Source organism: Symsagittifera roscoffensis, chromosome 10 (assembly GCF_963678635.1).
Source record: "Symsagittifera roscoffensis chromosome 10, txSymRosc1.1, whole genome shotgun sequence".
In the NCBI taxonomy this organism is placed as follows: Eukaryota; Metazoa; Xenacoelomorpha; order Acoela; family Convolutidae; genus Symsagittifera; species Symsagittifera roscoffensis.
This window is the reverse complement of record NC_087071.1, coordinates 28,692,286-28,713,275: the sequence shown is the minus strand read 5'-3', so window position 1 is coordinate 28,713,275 and position 20,990 is coordinate 28,692,286. Positions and strand designations below refer to the sequence as shown.

The window sequence follows — 20,990 nt, the reverse complement described above, 5'->3', positions numbered from 1 at the left end:
AAAAGTGAGTCCATGACTCGTTAAAATTCATTAGGCATATCGCCCAGTCCATATAAAACCGAATAAAAATTGATACGTTCTCGTTGTTTCGCCGCCTACAGTGCTGAAGTCAAACTGTTTGCTCATATTTACTCACATTTTTTAGTTGCTTGTAGGCCTTTTTCAACCCCAATGTTTTAAATCAGACCTGCCCAGGGGGAGTTTCCGGAAGTTGGATAGTGACGTAGTCAATTAATTCATGAAGGTTTGGCATTTTAGATTTATTTTTAAAATCTGATCGCTCAGCAAATTAGAAACTAAAGCCAACTCGATCGAGCCGTCTCTCTTTTTGGCTATTACAATCGGGCTAAAAAAATGTTCTTCGTCGCAATTCTCAAAATTTAATTTATAATCTTCGATCTCCATTTTTATTAACTCTTCGTTTACGCCCGCGATTTAAAGGTAAGGGAACTCTTCTCCCTTTTGCCTGAACTGTTTCAAGCGGGGAATGGAAGTGTGTTACCTAGCGGTCATTCGGTGTTTCCCCAATTTTTAAGAACTGGGTGAAAAAGAACGTTTATTCCAATTACTCTCGATGACATTTTTTCGGTGTTGAATGTTAGAACGATTTAGGACGAAGGGACTCAATACCATATGATTCGGATGGTAGATGAATTTAAATATGAAAATTCGTGGATTGGGATGGGAGATGAATGTAAATTTGAATATTCCTGTAGACTCGGCGAGCTCAGTTAGCTTTATGAAACAAAACTTCCTTCATGAACTTCAGCCAAGATACCTCAACCTGAAAAGTTTACTCACAAAAGATCAGTGTCAAAACAATTGGGACAAATTTTACTTAATCGTTTATTGAGCCGAAGAAAAATCCTTATCTCGAGATGTTCTTGGGGATTTGAAGGTTTTTGATAGCGCTCTCCACAGATGTTAAAAACTAACAACTTTATTTCTTTTAAAAAGAAAGCGCATTTTCCCTATTTCTTTGCCATATCGTTCTTGTCCACGATTGTCAGAGTTCTATTTACAATTGCTTTGTGTTCGTCTAAAGTTTCTTTCGACGCAACCAGGTCTTTTATGTAACAATATCTAAACTATAACAATATAAACACTATTTATTATTTAAAATTGAGTCCATGGCTCGTTAAAATTCATTAGGCATATCGCCCAGTCCATATAAAACCGAATAAAAAACGATACGTTCTCGTTGTTTCGCCGCCTACAGTGCTGAAGTCAAACTGTTTGCTCATATTTACTCACAATTTGAGTTGCTTGTGGGCGTTTTTCAACCCCAATGTTTTAAATCAGACCTGCCCAGGGGGGTCTCTGGAAGTTGGATAGCGACGATGTTTAATAATTCATGAAGGTTTGACATTTGATATTTATTTTAAAAATTTGATCGCTCAGCAAATTAGAAACTAAACCCAACTTGATCGAGCCGTCTCTCTTTTTGGCTATCACAATCGCGCTAAAAAAATTGTTCTTCGTCGCAATTCTCAAAATTTAATTTACAATCTTCGATCTCCATTTCTCTTAACTCTTCGTTTACGCCTGCGATTTAAATATATGGGAACTCTTCTCCCTTTTGCCTGAATTGGCTCAAACGGGGAATGGAAGTGTGCTATCTTGCGGTCATTCGGTGTTTCCCCAATTTTTATGAACTGGGTGAAAAAGAGCATTTATTCCACTTACTCTCGATGACATTTTTTCGCTCTTGAATGTTAGAACGATATATGACGAAGGGACTCGATACCATAGGATTGGGATGGGAGATGAATGTAAATATGAAAAGTCCTGGACTGAGATGGGAGATGAATGTAAATTTGAATATTCCTGTAGACTCGGCGAGCTCAGTTAGCTTTTTGAGACAAATTTTTCTTCTTGAACTTCAGCCAAGATACCTCAACCTGAAAAATTACCCTTTGGAGAAGAGCTCAGGGATCTATATTGTGGCTTCACAGACGAAACGGTTAACATTTTAGGAAAAAGCATCAGATTTTGAGTGACTCAACAAATTGGCTGTGGGATTTTATACTGTTTCACTTCGATACCTAGTTTTAGTAGGTTCTCGTTCTCCAGTATGTTACGTTCATGTCCTCTTTTGACGAAGAACGACGTTCCACAAGTGGATTTTTGAAGAACGCCGTTCTTCATCAAAGGAGGACATGAACGTAGCATACTGGGGAACGAGAACCTACTAAAACTATGTCTCGAAGTAAAACAGTATAAAATCCCCCAGCTAATTTGTTGAGTCACCCAAAACCTGATGTTTTTTCCCAAAATGTTAATCGTGTCGTCTGATACGCCACAATATAGATCACTGATCCTCTTCTCCAAAGGGTAATTTTTCAGGTTGAGGTATCTTGGCTGAAATTCATGAAGGACATTTTGTTTTATAAAGCTAACTGAGCTCGCCGAGTCTACAGTAATATTCGATTTTACATTCAACTCCCAACCCATTCCAGGAATTTTCATATTTAGATTCATCTCCCATCCCAACCCTATGGTATCTAGTCCTTTTGTCATATATAGACGCTCTGGTTTTCCAAGAGATTTGAGTTTTTTTACCAAATTGACAGCAGTCGCAGACTATTATAATTTAAAGGAAAAGAAAAAATCACCAGCAGCTCGACCTAATTTTGCTTAGATAGGCGCACAATTTTTTGTGTCTTTAGGTTCCTGGATTCCAGAGACAATTCTTTAAACGTGTTCCAAAATGTAAGAGGATTCAACTTACAAAAGTTTCGTGGATTCCGCGTATAAATACTTGTAACGTAAATGTTGTCGGCACAATTGTTTTGATGCGGATTCCGCAACAAGCAAATAGCTGTTTGTTCTAAATTGCGCAGCTGTAAGTGTTTTCCGGAAAATGTAAGTGAATCCGCCAAATGTAAGTGGAATCCGCAAAAGTAAGAGGAATCCACATACAAAATGCGGATTCCACTTTCAATTTGAGGGTTACCTTTGCAGTTGCGGATTCCACAACAGCTCAATGTAACTATACACAAATTTTACTATTTATTTATGGATTCCACAAACTGTTCTGGATTCCCCATATACAATTGTGGATTCCGCATATTTGCCTGTTTTTGAAATGATTTTGAGCCGTACAATGTTATAGGTGTTTGCTTTCGGAATCCAAAACAGCAACAAAGATCAAAGAAATGTAGCAACATTGCGGATTCCGCGTCAAACCTGATTTTGGCCTCTTGCGGAATTCATTGTATGATTTGTATGGTTCGACGTATGATTTGTGTGCTATAACTCAAAAACTGCTTGTTGCTCCGACTATCGAAAAAAACAGAAATTATTATGCTCGTGGTTTTTTAAATTCAGAAAAAATTATGGTTGAATTTATCGATTCAACCGTTTACTCATTTCCCAGTCATCAAAAAAATTTTGGATTTTTTGAATTTTTAAAATTTCATAAAACAAAATATAGCACCTGTTAAAAAAAAACTGTTAATTTAAACAAAAAAACGAGTAAAAGTTTTGATTATCTAAGAACAGGATGAGCTAGTTTTCAGAGTTTTTCCTCTTCCGAGCATTGAAAAGGGAAAGGAGCTTTGTATTCAGGTTTGTTTTAGTTTTTTTGTTTTCCGCCCAGAATCAGATACCACAAGTAATCATCGGACTGGCTTGAGTGATATATCTTTTCAAAGCCCACTCAGTCGTGATTTATCGACATTTAAAAAATTCCAAAAACGCCGGGTCAAAACAGTACGAACATTCTGATTACCGAGGTAATTATGTACAGTATAATAAGTAAAATTACTTAAATGAATATAAGAAGTAAAACGAAGTGTAATTTGAACTGTTCTGATCTAAACATAACACCAACTGGCAGTGATCAACCGATGGCTGCATCAGGCAAAGTGCTGACCAGTTTCTAATCAATACCGAGGGTCATAATGACAATCATAAAAACAAATCAAAATATTTCCCATCGGAAAAATTTTTAAACTACAATTCATTAAAACTAATTCTATATACCCCCATTTCCGCCTCCAAAGTAGAACAAAAATTTACAAAATGCACCATAAGCAAAAAACAGAACACACACGCCCAACAGTTCAAGTTCTTTGGTGGAATATTTCATTTCGTGATTGTTTAGAAACCTTGAAACAAAAAAAATTGTTTACCACTGCCCTGAATGAAATTGTTCCAAGGTTGCACCCAGGCCATTATGAGAATCGTTGGCTTTCAATCTCGTTTTTTCTTTGATCTCAAAATGGCTGTTTCTGACTTCAATTTTTCAAAAGCTATAGAATAGCTAGTATCCCATTTATAGGCTAGTTTCTTGTTTAATAGGATGAGAACGTGGGAGATCAGTGTCAAAACAGTTGGGACAAATTTTTATTAATCGTTTATTGAGCCGAAGAAAGATCCTTAGTTCGAGATGTTCTTGGGAATTGGAAGGTTTTTGATGGCGCTCTCTACAGATTTTAAAAATTACCAACTTTATTTCTTTTAAGAGAAAGCGCATTTTCCCCATTTCTTCGCCATATCGTTCTTGTCCACGATTGTCAAAGATCTATTTACAACTGCTTTAAGTTTGTCAAAAGTTCCTTTCGACGCAACCAGGATGTCTTTTATATAATAATATGTACACTATTTTTTATTTAAAAGTGAGTCCATGACTCGTTAAAATTCATTAGGCATATCGCCCAGTCCATATAAAACCGAATAAAAATCGATACGTTCTCGTTGTTTCGCCGCCTACAGTGCTGAACTCAAACTGTTTGCTCATATTTAGTCACAATTTGAGTTGCTTGTAGGCGTTTTTCAACCCCAATGTTTTAAATCAGACCTGCCCAGGGGGAGTTTCCGGAAGTTGGATAGCGACGTTGTCTATTAATTCATGAAGGTTTGGCTTTTGATATTTCTTTCTAAAATCTGATCGCTCAGCAAATTAGAAACTAAAGCCAACTCGATCGAGCCGTCTCTCTTTTTGGCTATTACAATCGGGCTAAAAAAAAATTCTTCGTCGCAATTCTCAAAATTTATATTATGATCTTCGATCTCCATTTTTCTTAACTCTTCGTTTACGCCCGAGATTTAAATGTAAGGGAACTCTTCTCCCTTTTGCCTGAACTGGTTCAAGCGGGGAATCGAAGTGTGTTACGTTGCGGTCATTCGTTGTTGCCCCAACTTTTAAGAACTGGGTTAAAAAGAACGTTTATTCCACTTACTCTCGATGACATTTTTTTGGTGTTGAATGTTAGAACAATATATGACGGGAGATGAATGTAAATATGAAAATTCCTGGATTGGGATGGGAGATGAATGTAAATTTGAATATTCCTGCAGACTCGGCGAGCTCAGTTAGCTTTATAAGACAAAATTTCATGAACTTCAGCCAACATACCTCAACCTGAACAATTACCCTTTGCAGAAGAGGATCAGGGATCTATATTGTGGCTTCACAGACGACACGATTAACATTTTGGGAAAAAACATCAGATTTTGAGTGACTCAACATATTGGCTGTGGGATTTTTTTCTGTTTCACTTCGATACCTAGTTTTAGTAGGTTCTCGTTCTCCAGTATGTTACGTTCATGTCCTCTTTTGATGAAGAACGGCGTTCCACAGGTCGATTTTCGAAGAAACGCCGTTCTTCATCAAAAGAGGACATGAACGTAGCATACTGGGGAACGAGAACCTACTAAAACTATGTCTCGAAGTGAAACAGTATATAATTCCCCAGCTAATGGGTTGAGTCACCCAAAGTCTGATGTTTTTCCAAAAAGGTTAATCGTGTCGTCTGTGACGCCACAATATAGATCCCTGATCCTCTTCTCTAAAGGGTATTTTTTCAGGTTGAGGTATCTTGTTGAAGGACATTTTGTTTTATAAAGCTAACTGAGCTCGCCGAGTCTACAGTATTTTTCGAATTTACATTCAACTCCCATCCCAATCATGGAACTTTCAAAATTACATTCTTCTCCCATCCCAATCCTATGGTATCGAGTCCCTTCGTCATATATCGTTCTAATATTAAACACCGAAAAAATGTCATCGTCGCTCTGTTCGTTCACATTCCAGGCATGTATCTCGACTCACGTTTCTTGATTTTTGCTCCAGGAATTCTCCGACGGGACGTATGTACTTTTTTCGATAGTCATATGATTATCGTTTACAATATTTACAGATGATTGTTTGTTGCAGGATTTACCAGGTTTAGCAAACTGTCGTCTATAATTACAATCTTTACACGTGATGTCCTTCGCTGAACATACGTTAAGATGTCCTTTCCTAAACGAATTCCCACATTTCCTGCAAGAGTTGATCCTTTCTTCTATGATGAGGCTCGGTTCTTTCTTGATCTGATTATGTACGTTTATTGAAGGCGATGACTATAAGATTCCAGAATTGCATAGACGAAATAGCTAAAAGTTTTTCCACTCGCATTTTTTTGAACGAAAACCTTTTTTTTACTGCCGAGTGCTAAAAACAGAATCAAGCGAAGCTTTTGTCGGCCTCTGCTCGTCTCATCCCATTAGGTTTTTTCTTTTATTCGTTGATCCGCTGTTATTCGGTGGTTTTTTTTTATATTTTCTTAGCGTTCTTGTTCCTTGCTTCTCTAGTGGCTCCGTTTGTGTCCAACTCGCTTCCTGTAGGTTACTCCAGAAAAGGAGTTTGCGTTTCTGGTACCTCCGGTCCGTTAATACTTTTTATGTCGAGATTTTCTTTCGCAATTATCGCCAATTGAAATTGGTCGATCAACTGGGTCCAGGAATGTGGTGGTTCTAAAGATTGATTCGGTCACAATGAGGAAATTCCACGCACGTTTGATTCATTCGACTGTGCCATAATGAAATGTTCTAATAATCTTGGTAGTTACGTACAATAATTGTACAATTACTTATAAGAATGAATGAAGTAAAATGAAGTGTGAGTTAAAACGTTATAACCTAAAACTAATACTAAAGGGCACAGATCGACCGATGGTTGAGTCATGCAAAGTGTTGACTGGTATCTAATCAATACCGAAGTTCATAATGACAAATTCAGGGTCGGATCTAGGATTTTCTCGAGGGGGTCGGATTTTCAAAAAATGTTCGAAAATTTTTTCGACTTTTTTTAGGTCGATCGAATTGATTTTCCAAGCTCTCTCAAAGCGATAAAAAAGACCCTGTTTTGATAAAATTTTCTTAGCCGCAGGCAAAATTTTGAAAAACAGGCCAAAAAGGCGTTTTAGGCACTTTTTATTGGCGTGCACTCCTCCCTAAAAGTAAGTATAAATTGGCGCTAAAGGATATCTCAAAATAGTACACAGTGGGACCCTTTTGGCCGGCAGGGGGTCAAATACCTGAGAAAAAGGGTCATCCGCCACCCCCCAGCGCCTCCCCCCCCCCCCTAAGTTCGCCCCTAGACCTATTTTAAAAAACAAATCACAACAGAGGAAAACCCCCTAAAACGGCTGATGTCTTCAGCAGCTCACCCATTTATCATTTTGCAACTCTGGCTCAGGGCGTCGAAATGGTATTTCGATATCTTGAGATGACTTTTTCATTTCCTATAATGACTTTCGGATGTGAAATATCAACAACTGCAGTAATTTTAGTTTTTAGTATAGCAATGGCAGCTGAAAAATACTTAACTATTAGGGCTAAAATGTGTCAACACCTTCCAATGCATCACCTGCAAATTGTCAACCTTTGGAAAGTTATTTCATGAGAAAACACACTGTGCTTAAATTAAAAATATATATCGTTTTGCCTGAGTGAAACAAGTTGAAATGCTGCAGGGTAATATCGAGGATTTTCTCGAGTGGCAGAATTTCAAAAAAGCACTCCGAATACTATAGATCGACCCGACCTCCCCCCCCCCCCCCCCCATACCCCCATACCCCCCATTCGCGCCCTCTAACTGAAGACTTGTAATATGCAAAAAAAGGAGGCCAAACTGTGCATTTTTTGAACTGTAAGCGGATTCCGCCACAGTCTGAAAACAGATTTGTCGCGGAATCTGCGACACGTCTTTTTTGTATGATCTTTTTGCTCTTTTGGATTCCTTCAACAATAAATGACTAAAACACTGTATCGCTGAAAACTGCTCCAAAAGCTGCCGAGTTTACGGCTAAAGAAACGCAATGCTGTCATCTCAGTCAAGAAACCAACTTAGTAAATCATTGAGAGAAGTCTGAAAACACACCAGACGGTCTCATGACTAAATCTCTCAGGCTAATGTTTAATGGTTGTAAATGCGGTTTTATAACACTCATTTTTGATTAATTATAGCCTGAAAAAGAATATATTATGCGAAATTACTTACCAATCAGTGGTTTCGGACACTTGGAACACTTCTCACAGAACTTCTCCAAATAGCACTCTTTGCAATACACTTCGCTTCTGTCATCTTTAGTCTTGCCGCCCAGTTCACACGAGTTCAAGTCTTTGCTGCAGAAGATGCAGAGGAAACAGGCAGAGTGGTAGGTGAACTTGCTACCCTCGGTGTCACCCGCTACACTGTTGTAGGGACCCATGATGGTCTGAATAAAGAAGGAGCATGTTTAGACAGGCTTAAAATAGCCTTTCATAGAGCCACTGCGAATCACAGAAACCACAATTATCCTCTGCGGTCCAAATGAATTTTTGTTTTGAAAAAAAAAATGCAATACGACAACTCGGGACAAAATACAACTCGCAATAACAGACAACCTGCAACAGTAGGGAGGGGGGAGGGGGATCTTTTTTAGGAATTAGAAACCCCTGCCAATCCAAGGGTTCCCACCATTGGTACTATTTCTAAGACCTTCATTTTTGGCTGATCGACCACGAAATTTTTCTAAATGATTCTTCCAAAGAAGCCTAAAATGGCTTTTTGACCTGTTTTTTTTTCCCTAAAAAAACAGTCCGCGGCGCAGAAAGTATAGTCAAAGTTGTTGCGGAACTAACAAAATGAACAAAACTAAAAATTTTTGATTTAAGTTGTAGTTATAAATCATAACTAATTAGCCTACTCAAATGAAAGCAAATGAAAGCAACTGACCTCATTGCACCTCTTACACGTGATCTTGTTCTTGTTCCTACAAGCAGCACAGTTGAGCACTCCATTCACATAGATTAGGTCTTCCCCTTGGGCCATATTAGCTCCACAGAGGCCACAGTTGAGACAGGAGGAGTGGTATGTCTTGTTGGTCCCATCACTCCCACTCACAGACAGAGCACCGTCTGAAACAAGTCAACAAAAACAAATAACAACAGTTAAAACAACAATTATACAAAATAAGTTTTAAAAATTATAAAATATCATGATAGACTTATAAAGAATCATATATAATATGAAGAATCATGAAAAATAAAAAGAAATTATACGCTCAAAAAGCCATGAAAAGTCACCAAAATTACTGATTCTTCCAACCTTTAAATACACAAAAACATTTCGCCGCGGATGCTCAATTATACCAATTGAGTATTATTATGGTATAATTGAGCACCCCTGGTCGTTTTCTTTTCCATTTAAGAATCGGAAAAATTTACTTATCCACAAAACTTACCCATGATTGGCTTTTCACACTTCCAGCAGACAGGTGCATTAGCCAGATTACACTTCTTGCAGAAGAACAGCACCCCCTTTCCTCCTTCGTCTTCATTCGGCAAAATTACACAGTCCTCCCACTGGGTGGACACAAGGAATCAATTGAACTTCAGGCATCTTTTTCAAAATTAGAATTTTGGTGGAAAATTGAATCTTCGTTTAAAGTTAAAGAACAAGATTACAAACTAGTAGGATGATTAAGTACCCGGGTTGACCACCATACACCAAAAATGCTTATCATACAATTCCATACATCAAGTGTGTGGAAAAATGCTTGTCATACAATTTTCATTAAAATTTTTTAAAAATGGTTGAAAAAAGATATAAACTTATTTCTGTGGCTGTTTGATTCTAATAAAACAGTCTGGTAAAAAAACCGAGGTTTTCGTTTTTTGAAAAAAATGCTTAACACACAATTCCCATATATTTTGAATTGTAATTTTGAAAGTTTGGCCCAAAAACTTTTTGTTTTTTTTTGAACCGCAAATCGAATTTCGTACGAAAACAAACATTTTTCGAAAAAAAATTTTTTTGCATGCAAAATATAATTTTTTGTGTGCATAACGTAGTCCTGGTTACAATAATATTGGCTTTTATTTTCTTTAGACTTAATTTTTTTTCTTCAAAAACGCTGAAAATTCCTGTTTCCTTTGTATGGGGTGCCTTGATCAAAATTTAAAATAATCACCATTAAAAAGTTTTGCCAAAAACTAAAAGTTTGTTGCTTTTGATATATCAATTGTGAAAGACAGACGAACTCAGGTCGTATTCTATGCATTGTCAATGCAAGACCGTCCAACCTATGGTGCTTTGAGTAACCAAGGTCTTTGTCACTTGTGTTGTGCTGCAAACACAACCGAAAACTTTTCAGAAATAACTTCAGGTTTATGGAAAAACACCTGTCATACAATTTTCATTTATGGAAAAATGTTTATCATAGAGATTTCATACAATTTTCTGTACGTATGGAATTTTATGACAAGAAGTTTCTCATATATGGGAATTGTATGATAAGAAGTTTCGGTCATCCCGGGTAGCTCTTTTCATGTTTTCCACCTCCTGTTCCTCCTTTTGCAATTTTTAAAAAGTATTTCAGGATTTCTCCCTCTCCAATTTTAAAAATGTTTTCAACCTAATGAAACCTATTTCTTGATGAACACGAGTTTACCGACACTTCTAAACAGAAAACGTACATTTTTTGTCATCAAAAAACCACAAAACAGTCAACAGGCAGGAGTCAGCCAACAGAGATGGAAAAATGCACGCCACTAACTATAGACATGTGGACTCCTTACCATAATCTTAATATACTTTGGTTTGAAAGCAACCTTTTTATAGGACAGGAGCCCATTATAACAGCCTAGATCTCGGATTCGTGTGCTTGTCGCGTCTTAATTAAGTTCAATTGATGGCGTGCCTGGTCTCTGTCTTTTTTCCCACAAGATGAGCACGTGATGCACTTCTCGTGGTATTGCCACTCTCCACATGTGTAGTAAGTCCCAGACACTGGCTAAAAGAAGTTTGAAAGTACTTGAAAAACTGAAAAAAAATTGAACTCAAGTTCCCGGGTTGACCTCCATAGACCGAAAATGCTTATCGTACAGTTTCCATTCACGAAAATTTTATTATAAGCATTTTTTCGACGGAAATTAAAGTTTTCAAAAGTCCTAGAAACAGTTTCTAGGTTTTTTAAGCTTAGTTACGTCGTTTATTGTTAAGAATGAGATTCTTCACACAAAAAAAATCGGGAGAAAAAATAGTTTTTGTACAATTTCCATTATTGAAAATATCATAATATAAGCTTTTTTTTTCACCAAAATAAAACTTTCAAACTAGTCTTAGAAATAATGTTTATGGTATTTTAAACTTATTTACGTCGTTTGTCTTACGATTGAGTCATACATTTCCCTTAATGGAAACATTGCTTATCGTACAATTCCATTGATGGAAAAAAAAGCTTGTCGTACAATTTCATTAATGGAAAAACACTTGTCGTGCTATTATCGTACTGTTTTTTTAATCTAAGGAATTCTACGAAATTGTACGGCAAGCATTTTTTTCCATAAACGAAAATTGTACGATAAGCATTTTTTGTCAACCCGGATTACCAGCTTGTTAAAAAAACGTTTATTCAAAAAAAATTCACTATATTTGAGATAAAGTTTCAATAAAGACTGAAGATAATTTCAAGTATTGATTCTATAACCATGCATATTCATTTAACACTGCGACAGCATTAATGGTAGTATATTTTGCTCCAAAAACAATCAATTCAATATTTAATATACTTCTGAATTACAGTTATTACCTGTTCGCATACGAAGCAGTCTTTCACTTCCTCTTCAAGTTTATCTTTCAGCTCCTGTTCGATCTTCAATTTCTGAGCTGAAAATTAAAATTGAGAATGATTAATTTTGAATTATAGCAAAGATAGCCGGTTGCTACAAAAATTATCTTTTTTTAAATTTAATTTTGGAGTTTGTGCGTGGTGTGATGAAAGTTTTTGAGCGAAATTCTAAATTTTCGGCAAGTTCGAGAATCCTAGTAAAGTAGGCCTATTGGTCAAGTTTTCTCTGAGAAAGCAAAACTAGAAAAAAAAACATATATCATTTTGACAATTTTGAAGATGTCACCTAAAATTTTGGAAGGCTTATTCTTCCGAAGCAAAACAAAGTTTTCAGGGTCTGCGTAAAAGTTTCACGGTTTATTTTTTGCAATAGGTTTCTCGCTTTTTTTTTGTTTTTGCTCAAAATTAAACTAAAACTGAAAGCTTTCAAACCGGTCTTTTTCGAGAAAAATAAACTTCTAGATACGCGCCTGATAACCACCGATTAAAATCCATTAAAAAATTTTAATGTCAAAATAGTCCATTTTTATAGATTCTAATCGATTATTATGATTTTTTGTGAGACTAATGATTAAAAATATACAAAATTGGTTTAAATTTATCTCCTTTTTTGTTCAATGCACTCTGCTTGGTATGCCTTTCATAATTTTTACTTTTCACATTTTATTTGATTTATATTTCTCAGTTCATGGCTAGCAGTTTATTATTTTTTAAATTTTTGTTACCACAATCCTTATTTGCCCAGCCCCCCCCCTTACGTTCAAGTTAATGGTTAATGGTTGACGGCGGGGGGAGGGTTTACTGTACGTTAACTCCGGCTCTATTGCTACAGCTCCCCCAGTTCAAACTTCAAACCATCCAGTCCCTAGTTTACCCCCTTCGACCACGTTCGCGAGCGCAGGTGAGAGCTGGGGGATTGGGTGGGGCTCACAATTTTTTCTGGGGCTAGGTAGGGTGAGTAAGTAAGGTGTTAACTGAGGGTGTATGGTTGACGTTAATTGAATTTTTACCTTTTTTGGGTGTTATAACTCTTAAGAAACGGCATAGTAGTTCTTCAAATTTTGTGCTTAAATAATGGATTATAATCAATTAAAAGGAATTAGAATTGATTTTTTTTTAAATATAACCAAATAAAAATGTATTAAACTGACAAAATAATTGATTTCAGTGCGTTAAAAATTGGATTATAATCAGGTATGATAGCTTACAATGGATTTTTTTCCACAATAACAATTAATTATAGTGGGGGATAATACTGGTTTGATTTCACGTTCTATGTTTGAAATCCGTAACCAAAGGAGATTGATTTATATTGTCTAGAAAACCCATTATAATTGATTAATATCCATTATACTCAGGAGCGCGAACCCGCATTCAAGTTTAGGCGAAAGTATTTGATTATAATGGATCATTATGATGATTTTTTGACAACTATATTTGACTATAATTACCAAAACTGGGTGTTTAAAGGCGCGTCCAGACAATTCGGCCAAAGACAATTCAGCCAATTTGAAATTCAGACAATTCAGCCAAAAGTATGCAGACAATTCAGCCAAAGACAATTGAGCCAAAAATAGTGACCGCCGCAGTCGCACCAACGTGTTGCGAGCTTGCCAACAGAGGGTAGGACTCTATACGAAATTTAGAGCCGGCTATCGCCGCGAAGCGGCCACGCGCTCGTAGCTTTCCTCCGGCCACCTTAAACCGAGAAATAACTCCAATTCCAATTTTTTTCTTTAGAATCTAGCGTTTGGTAAAATTGACTGAATTGTCTTTGGCCGAATTGTCTGTATAATTCTGGCTGAATTGTCCGAATTTTAAATTGGCTAAATTGTCTTCGGCCGAATTTTCTGTGCGTCGTTTAAAGGATTTATAATTGATTTTTATCGTGATATTTTCAAAAAAATTTTATAATCTCATCTCATGTAATCGATTATAACTGTTTAAAGTTTTTACACAAGCCCATTAAAATGAACTATAATCAATTACAATCGCTTAATTTGCCAAAATTTTTCATGTCTATAATCAATTACAATCGCTCAAACTTCGACAAAATTTGAATTATTTCTTCTAACAAAATCTCTGAAAGAGAGATCTCTTGAACACTTTGGTTCATCTGAACATAAAGTTTTACCACGAAACAAAAGTTTCATAGAGATCTTTTCAAATTAGTGGAAAAGTTTCAGCGGTAGATGAAAAATAAATCTTCAATCATGAAATTAAATCACTTTACTGATGTTTTAAAGCTTATAGTGTGCATCACAAAACAACTCTGAAGGGGAAGTGAAAAAAAACTTATGAAACTGAATTGAAATGAATTGAAAACTTTAAAAACATTTTTTCTCATTTTTCATAGGAACCAACGTCTACAGAAAACGTAAATTATAAGCAGTTTAGATGCACCTCGAAGATAAATTGGACAAACTAAGCTTGAAATTGGACGCCGGAAGACATTAAACATTCGATTTAATGCACTACCGTTATAATAATAACAACAAATATGAAAAAAAAAATCTGACTCCTAATGCAACCTTGGGTATAGCTTATGTCCAAACACTATCAGAATAATTAAAATTCTATTCTAGCTAGATAAACCGACAGTTTTGACTTTCTTCAGTTATTGTGATGATCAATAAAATCTCAAAAAACTCTAAGCTCTACTATAACTGAATATTATCGGTTTTAATGGATTATATTGACATGAAAAAATAATATGACTATAATCCATTTTTAATAGATTATTATGTAACTTTGTGGCTACTGACTATGACATGACAATATAAATGATTATGATCCATAAGCGCTCGAGAGAGTGAGTATGCTTAGAGTTTGAGTTGGCTGTACTGATAGAATTTTCGGGAAATATCATGCAAATTCTCTGCATTACTCAATTGAGATTGGCAGAAATTGTTGCAAGTTGCTGCATGTCGAATGATTTTGAAGAAAATTGATTGAGAAGTCCAAAATTTTCTCCATTCTAAGATTTTTCTATCATTATCACTCAAACAGAAATTTAAAAATCTTTAACTTTCAAGGTTTGTTCAAACAGGAATCCACTCGCGAATTGTCTCTGGGATTTCCATTTTTATAATTTGATATGAAGTTATACCAAAATTTTTCAAAGTTTTTGATTATAATCACGCTTTTCTTTCCCAGAAAAATTTTCAAACCACTTAGCAAAAAACATTCAATTTAAATATCAAATAATTAACGTTTACCATACTCTATGCAATTCGTTTTTAATCAAAAGTTGAAGAAAGCCAGATGATCCCATTAAAAATTCTAATACAATTCGAAACAAAGTTTTTTATTAGAGAATGTTTTTTCAGAAAATTTTCCCGAGAAGAATTAGTCATAAGCAACTGTTTTGTGAAAAAGGGATTTGTATTTTTCCGACTTTCGATACGTAAGTAACAGAATATTTGTGTTGTGGTGTTGGTTTTTTTTCTTCAGACAAATTTCGACTTTTTAACTAGCCATTTTTGACGGAATTTTTCATATCATTCAAAAGGTATTGTTGTCTTGAGCTTAAATTTGAAAAGATACTTCACCTGTGATCTTTTTTCGTAAAGTTATGAGGGTTTAAATATTGCCATTTTGACCAATTTGGGACAATTAACGCGCGATATATTTTGCGCTACTAACGCTTAAGCGGAGATTTAATCCGTCTTATAAATCGTTCCAAATTGGTTGAACGAAGCTTATTTGCCATAATTGATTTGTTACAAGGAACGAAATCTATTTTTTTGTACTTTATATGGCGTGTGGGGGGATGATTTTCATGAAAAACTGCAAATTTTAGAAAACAAAAAATTCATTTTATTTATTTTCATATCATTTAATTTTTTTATGATATTACTGCTCCATAAACCTTTCAGGCAGTCGGAACATTCAGGGCTTAAGAGCGTGGAAAAGAAATGATCTCAACTTTAGTTGAGTAAGTTATAGGGGCTAATGCGCAGCGCCAGGGGCGGATTTAGGGGCGGGGAATGGGGGGCGGACGCCTCCCTCCCCTACATCAAGGAATCGACCCCTTACCGACCCCAAAGGACCCCTCCTTCGAACTATTTTCAGATATCCAATTTTGGCTGACGAACCCAAAAAATTTTCTAAAGTTGCTTTTGGAGCCAATATGTACTTATTTTAAGGGGGCAGCCCATGTTAAAAACTTCGAAGCTAGAAAATTGCTAAAGAAAAAAGGTACGATTCATTTGAGGTGATATTGGGTATGTTTTTATGATTGGAAAAACTGTCCGAATTAAGAAAAACTGTATAAAGTTTAGGTTTTGCCTGCGTAATAGAATATTTTGTTCGTTTTCCCAATATCGATCCAATTTTGCATAACAAATGTTCTCTTTGTTCGTCCTTTATCTTGGGGGGAGGGGGCGGTTACAGCCGAAAAAGACTATTTACAATGTGAATTCTTATAGATATTTTATCTACAGCCATGCATTAAATTAGGTTTTAATTGACATAAGGTTACATACTTGTTAGTTCTATAACTCTAGCAGCATATAAAAATGATGGTGTTTTTACCTCAAATAAATTGGCTGTTTATAACAGAACAAACAATGACAAGTAAAAGCTACGAAATGATTTATGAGCTGAACTCAATGTCTTAATAAAGCAAGAAACTAATCCAAAGGGATTTCTTGAAGTAGGTTGAAAACGCCATTCTCCTCCTCTTCCGCTTCCTCTGGCGCATATACATGCTGTATTTTCATCCCTTTGAAGATGCCCAAAAATCCTTCAAGTTCGTGTTTATCATTTTCTTCTACCAACAGAAAGATTTCACAATAAGCTCTTGCTCTGGACATGGCATTGAATAGCAGCCTAAGATTGCGTGTATCAAGGCTGCAGCCATTTAAAAGGATAAAGCATGCAGTGAACTCCGTGGAAAAGATGTCATGGGAGCTCGACTTGACAGAGCTTAGACCTAACAGCTGACCAAGAGGTGATTTTGAAGCAGAGTCAAACAAAGTTTGAAACTCTGAGGTGTTGCTTTGATCAATTAGAAATAATCTACCAGTGAAGGATTTTTCGTCCACCAAAGGAAACAATTGAAAAACTTTTTGGCAATATAAAGCGAGAAGTCGAGTCAAAGTCGACTCGCTGAAACAAAAGCTATCAAAATGCACGACATTGATAACGTTTTGTGGGCCATGAATCAAATGACCATGGCTAGGATGGTGGGACAACACGAAATTGGATATTACGGGTGAAAATTCCAAAAAATGACGCTGAGTTTCTTCTTTTGCTTCAATTGCTTTCGACAATCTTGCCAAGTTTGATACCAAGTTCCATGTGCTGCGGTAGTTGTGGGTCAAAGAAATTATATCATAGTTGTTTAAAGGGCCAAAACTATTATGTTGATCTCGTGAGAGAAGAGATTGATTGAAATCAAGAGTTATGCAGACATGGCTAAACTGCATGAAGTCTACGTTTGAGGCATGGGCATCATCGACATAAAGATGCACTTTCTTATCTAAGTTTTGAAGGAGTTGTTGAAGTTTTGTATCATCAGGGTCGGTGCTGCAGTGGATAACCCCGACTGTGTTCCGCCACAAGTATTGGTTGAAATCAGCTTCCGACACATCCGTGCAATCTATTCCTGCTTTTTTGAATAGATTTTGATACTCGAACAGTTTAATTTCGTTGAACACAAGAAGGATCATCGGCAGCTCAAGTTTTGTAAGCTTTTCATGCAACATTCGAGCAAGCAACATCAAACTTTTTCCAGAACCAGTGCACCCAGTGATAATCAGTTTTTGAGATTTTTTCAAAAAAACTTCATTTTGTTCCTCCGTGATAAAATTTATCTTGAGAATATCACTAAAAATATTTTGATCATTAAGTTTTGCCGATTCAATACCAGTAGTTGGTTTAATATCAGGGTTGTTTAGGTATTCTTTCTTCCTAATGAACGTGATGTCACTTTCGCGAAGTTTTTTATCGGTTGCGACTATTGTTTTTGCCAATCCAAGTTTCGATGCGTCAAGAACTTGATCATTTGATGCCCATAGAGCCAGCAAAGCTCGTTTCACGAGTTCAAAATTCCCTTGGCATTCAACATACGTTCCAGTTCTTAGATGAGTTATATTTTCTTCCCACCAACCTGAAAAACAATTCAAATCACTGCCTGTTATTATGTTTGCTTCGTTTTCAATAGTAGTCAAGTCTGAAGTAGAATGGTTTGCAATTCCGAGAAATGCTACGCAGCGCACTATTTTGAAAGTTTCTGTCTCTGAAAGGTTTATTTCTTCCGAAAGGTCTGTGGAATTATTTTCATTATTTTCAGTCAACACGTTTTCTTGTGTTTCTTCAGATGATTGAATTATTCGATTATCCAACTCCATCTCTTGATCCAAAAGATCGTTGTCATCGGATGGTCCATCTAAGGAACCCGCACAAATAACAGTCTGCCTTTTATTGGCTATCTCTGACTTAATACCAATTGAAGCAGAACTGACAGTTTGCTCGAAATTCGTTGCAGTTGCGTTTGTCAGCAATTCATTTGCGTTGTGTGATTGAATTGATTTCTTGGAAATTCCTTCAATTAGTTTAGTTATTTTTCCAAGTTGTTCTTTTGCCAATGATAAACTGTTTGAAGCGTTTGTTTCTGAGTTTTTCACCTCGATGATGATAATATAGTCTGCTCCAAGAACTACAAAGTCATGTTCGCCTTCATCAGAATGTAAGAGTTTTTTTGACTTACAGCTCGCACAGTCTTTGGCATTGTGATCAGACATCCACATTCTGTACTGATGATGCGAGTATCGAAGACAGTGCAAAACGACAATCTTTTCACTATTAATCAGCTCAAGGGCTCGGTAAACTCGAACTTCAGCGTCGTAGTCTTGTTGTTTTTTCAAGTCCCCTTTTTCTTTCTTGCAGGGGGACTCTTGATCAGTGTCTTTCGGAATATCAATGTAGACCTGGTTAGGACACGCTGGAAACATTTGGGCAAAGTTGTCATCATTCGAAACAAACGAACTTATGAGATAACTGCCCAGTTCAAAGTAATCTTTGCTGCTTTTTAACACTTTTCTCGATTTGAAAAAATTAATGTTCAAAAGAGAAGCTACAATCGGCAAAATCAGTTTTTCCAAGAGTTTGTAACCGTAAACATCAAAAAGATTTAAGCAAAAATCAACAAGGAGATCATCGAACATTGAAACGTCCTCCATTATTTTTTTCAAAAACTGTTGGTTACATTTTTGTAAATCACTTATTAAGCTATCAAAGTCCAAAGTTTTCTCAAAGACTTCCTTCTTGAATATTTCATACGCTAGTACGAAAGTTTTATTGGAGGCACATTCATCAGCAATTACAGTCATTGTATTCCATTGGGAAGACAATGCAAATCTTTCATTGTGCCAGAGTGCAAACAGAGTTTCCTGAATTAAGTTAATGTTACCCAGGAATGATTCCGCTGAATACGCTTCCGGATTGTGGATGATTACTTCCAACCATAGCTCGAAATCCAATAAATCATCTTCTGTTATACTGACAATGTTTTCGCTGTTATGTAATTGGCTGAGCTTCAAAGGCCCCATATCTGAATTGGGAAAAGCAATAAATTTGAAAACCTTGTAGGGCCTTGTAGTTGAGCTTGCTCGTGAAACATTAACAATCAATTCTTGCATTTTTCTAAGACTTGATATTCTGTTTTTTATGTCGTCTGGCTCAATGTTTTCATCTTCGTCAAAACTCCTCGGACAAACATTGATTAAAACAACATAATCAAATCCAAATATAACAAAATCAGTTCGGTTTATTTCAGTTAATCGATGATCGATGGAACAATTTGGGATTTTCTCGGAGTTAGCGCAAACTTCTGGGTTGTAATTTTCGTCCCATATATGGAACTGGTTATGATTGAAAGTGACACGATGCAAAACTATTTCCGGGCTACTCAGAGTTTTCAGAGAACGATACACGTCCCAGTTAGCGTCAACTTCATTTGGTTCGTAACTATTCAAACCCATAGGGACTTGTGAAAAATCTGGGACTTCAAAATCTGGGAAAAATTGAGGTTTTTCTGTGTCGACACAATGTTTTTCAAACAAACCTCTCGCGTATTCTTTAAATTCTTCTTTGTTTTCGAAAGACATCTCTCTGCTTTAAATAGCCATAGCATCCAAAAACAATTTTAGTTGTGAAATATTTGGTATCATATTTGAGTTTGGGACGAAACATATTTCCAGTGTATGTAACAGTTATGAAACACTGGATTATTTCAACTGGATTATTGGATAATAACTATATGTATTTTTCTTCTGAAAAAACTTCAGTGCTTTTTAATGCCAGCTTATAAAGTACAACTGATCACTTCTTCATCAGAAATAAGTTTGAGCTCATGATTGTTTAGAGTTTCTAGTGAATTTTTTGTATTTTATTTGGACTGGGTAACGTTATTTCACCCTATGCACAAATCATGTCAATATTTGCTGACCATAGCGGATCTAAAAGTCTAACTTTTAGTCTGATAATGATAGATTTCAAAGTGTGGATTCTGCTAACAAAATACGGATTCTGCGAAAAAATAACCCTACATATATTTACTAGTTGCTAATAGATTCCTATTTATAATACATGTTTTAATTTTTGCTGATTTATGTTTTAGCCTTTTGTTTTTAGACAACAGCAAATCTATCAAAAAGCGTTGCTGCGGATTCTACGACAAAATTTTCATCTTATCGCGAAATCCGCAAACAATTTTTTAAAAATAGTCTGGCTTCGTAATACTTTTATAATTAAAGTTTTGGTGTATGACGGGTTTGATTTGACATACAGCTTTTTTTAGAATAGAGCAGCTGTTGAAAACAGTTTTTAAATACAATTACAATCTAATAAACCCAAAATGAAAAAAAAATGGTAGGTAATTAACAAGGGGAAATTAGAAATGATCTCCTTTTTTTTTACAATTTTGGATGCTATGTTCCAAAATTGCATGTAATTATTGCAAGTAGATTGATCTACTCGATAGGTAAATGACGATCTTTTCGGTCAGGTTGTTTCTGACTTAACGATATGAAATTATAATATCATATGATAGTATAAATCACAATAATATAAATTACGAATGATATTATAAATCAACCA

General features: G+C 35.8%; 1 protein-coding gene across 1 annotated transcript in view; it reads right to left on the bottom strand.

Annotated features, from left to right (window-relative positions):
- The window catches only part of LOC134855402 (PDZ and LIM domain protein 7-like), a 46,517-nt gene that overhangs the window by 7,926 nt on the left and 17,601 nt on the right, over nucleotides 1-20,990 (bottom strand). The window contains exons 2-6 of the mRNA XM_063871913.1: nucleotides 11,847-11,923; nucleotides 10,956-11,048; nucleotides 9,498-9,618; nucleotides 8,990-9,171; nucleotides 8,273-8,489 (exon numbers count right to left, since the gene is read on the bottom strand). Of these exons, the coding sequence (XP_063727983.1) occupies nucleotides 8,273-8,489; nucleotides 8,990-9,171; nucleotides 9,498-9,618; nucleotides 10,956-11,048; nucleotides 11,847-11,923 (690 nt within the window). The remainder of the gene's footprint in view (nucleotides 1-8,272; nucleotides 8,490-8,989; nucleotides 9,172-9,497; nucleotides 9,619-10,955; nucleotides 11,049-11,846; nucleotides 11,924-20,990) is intronic.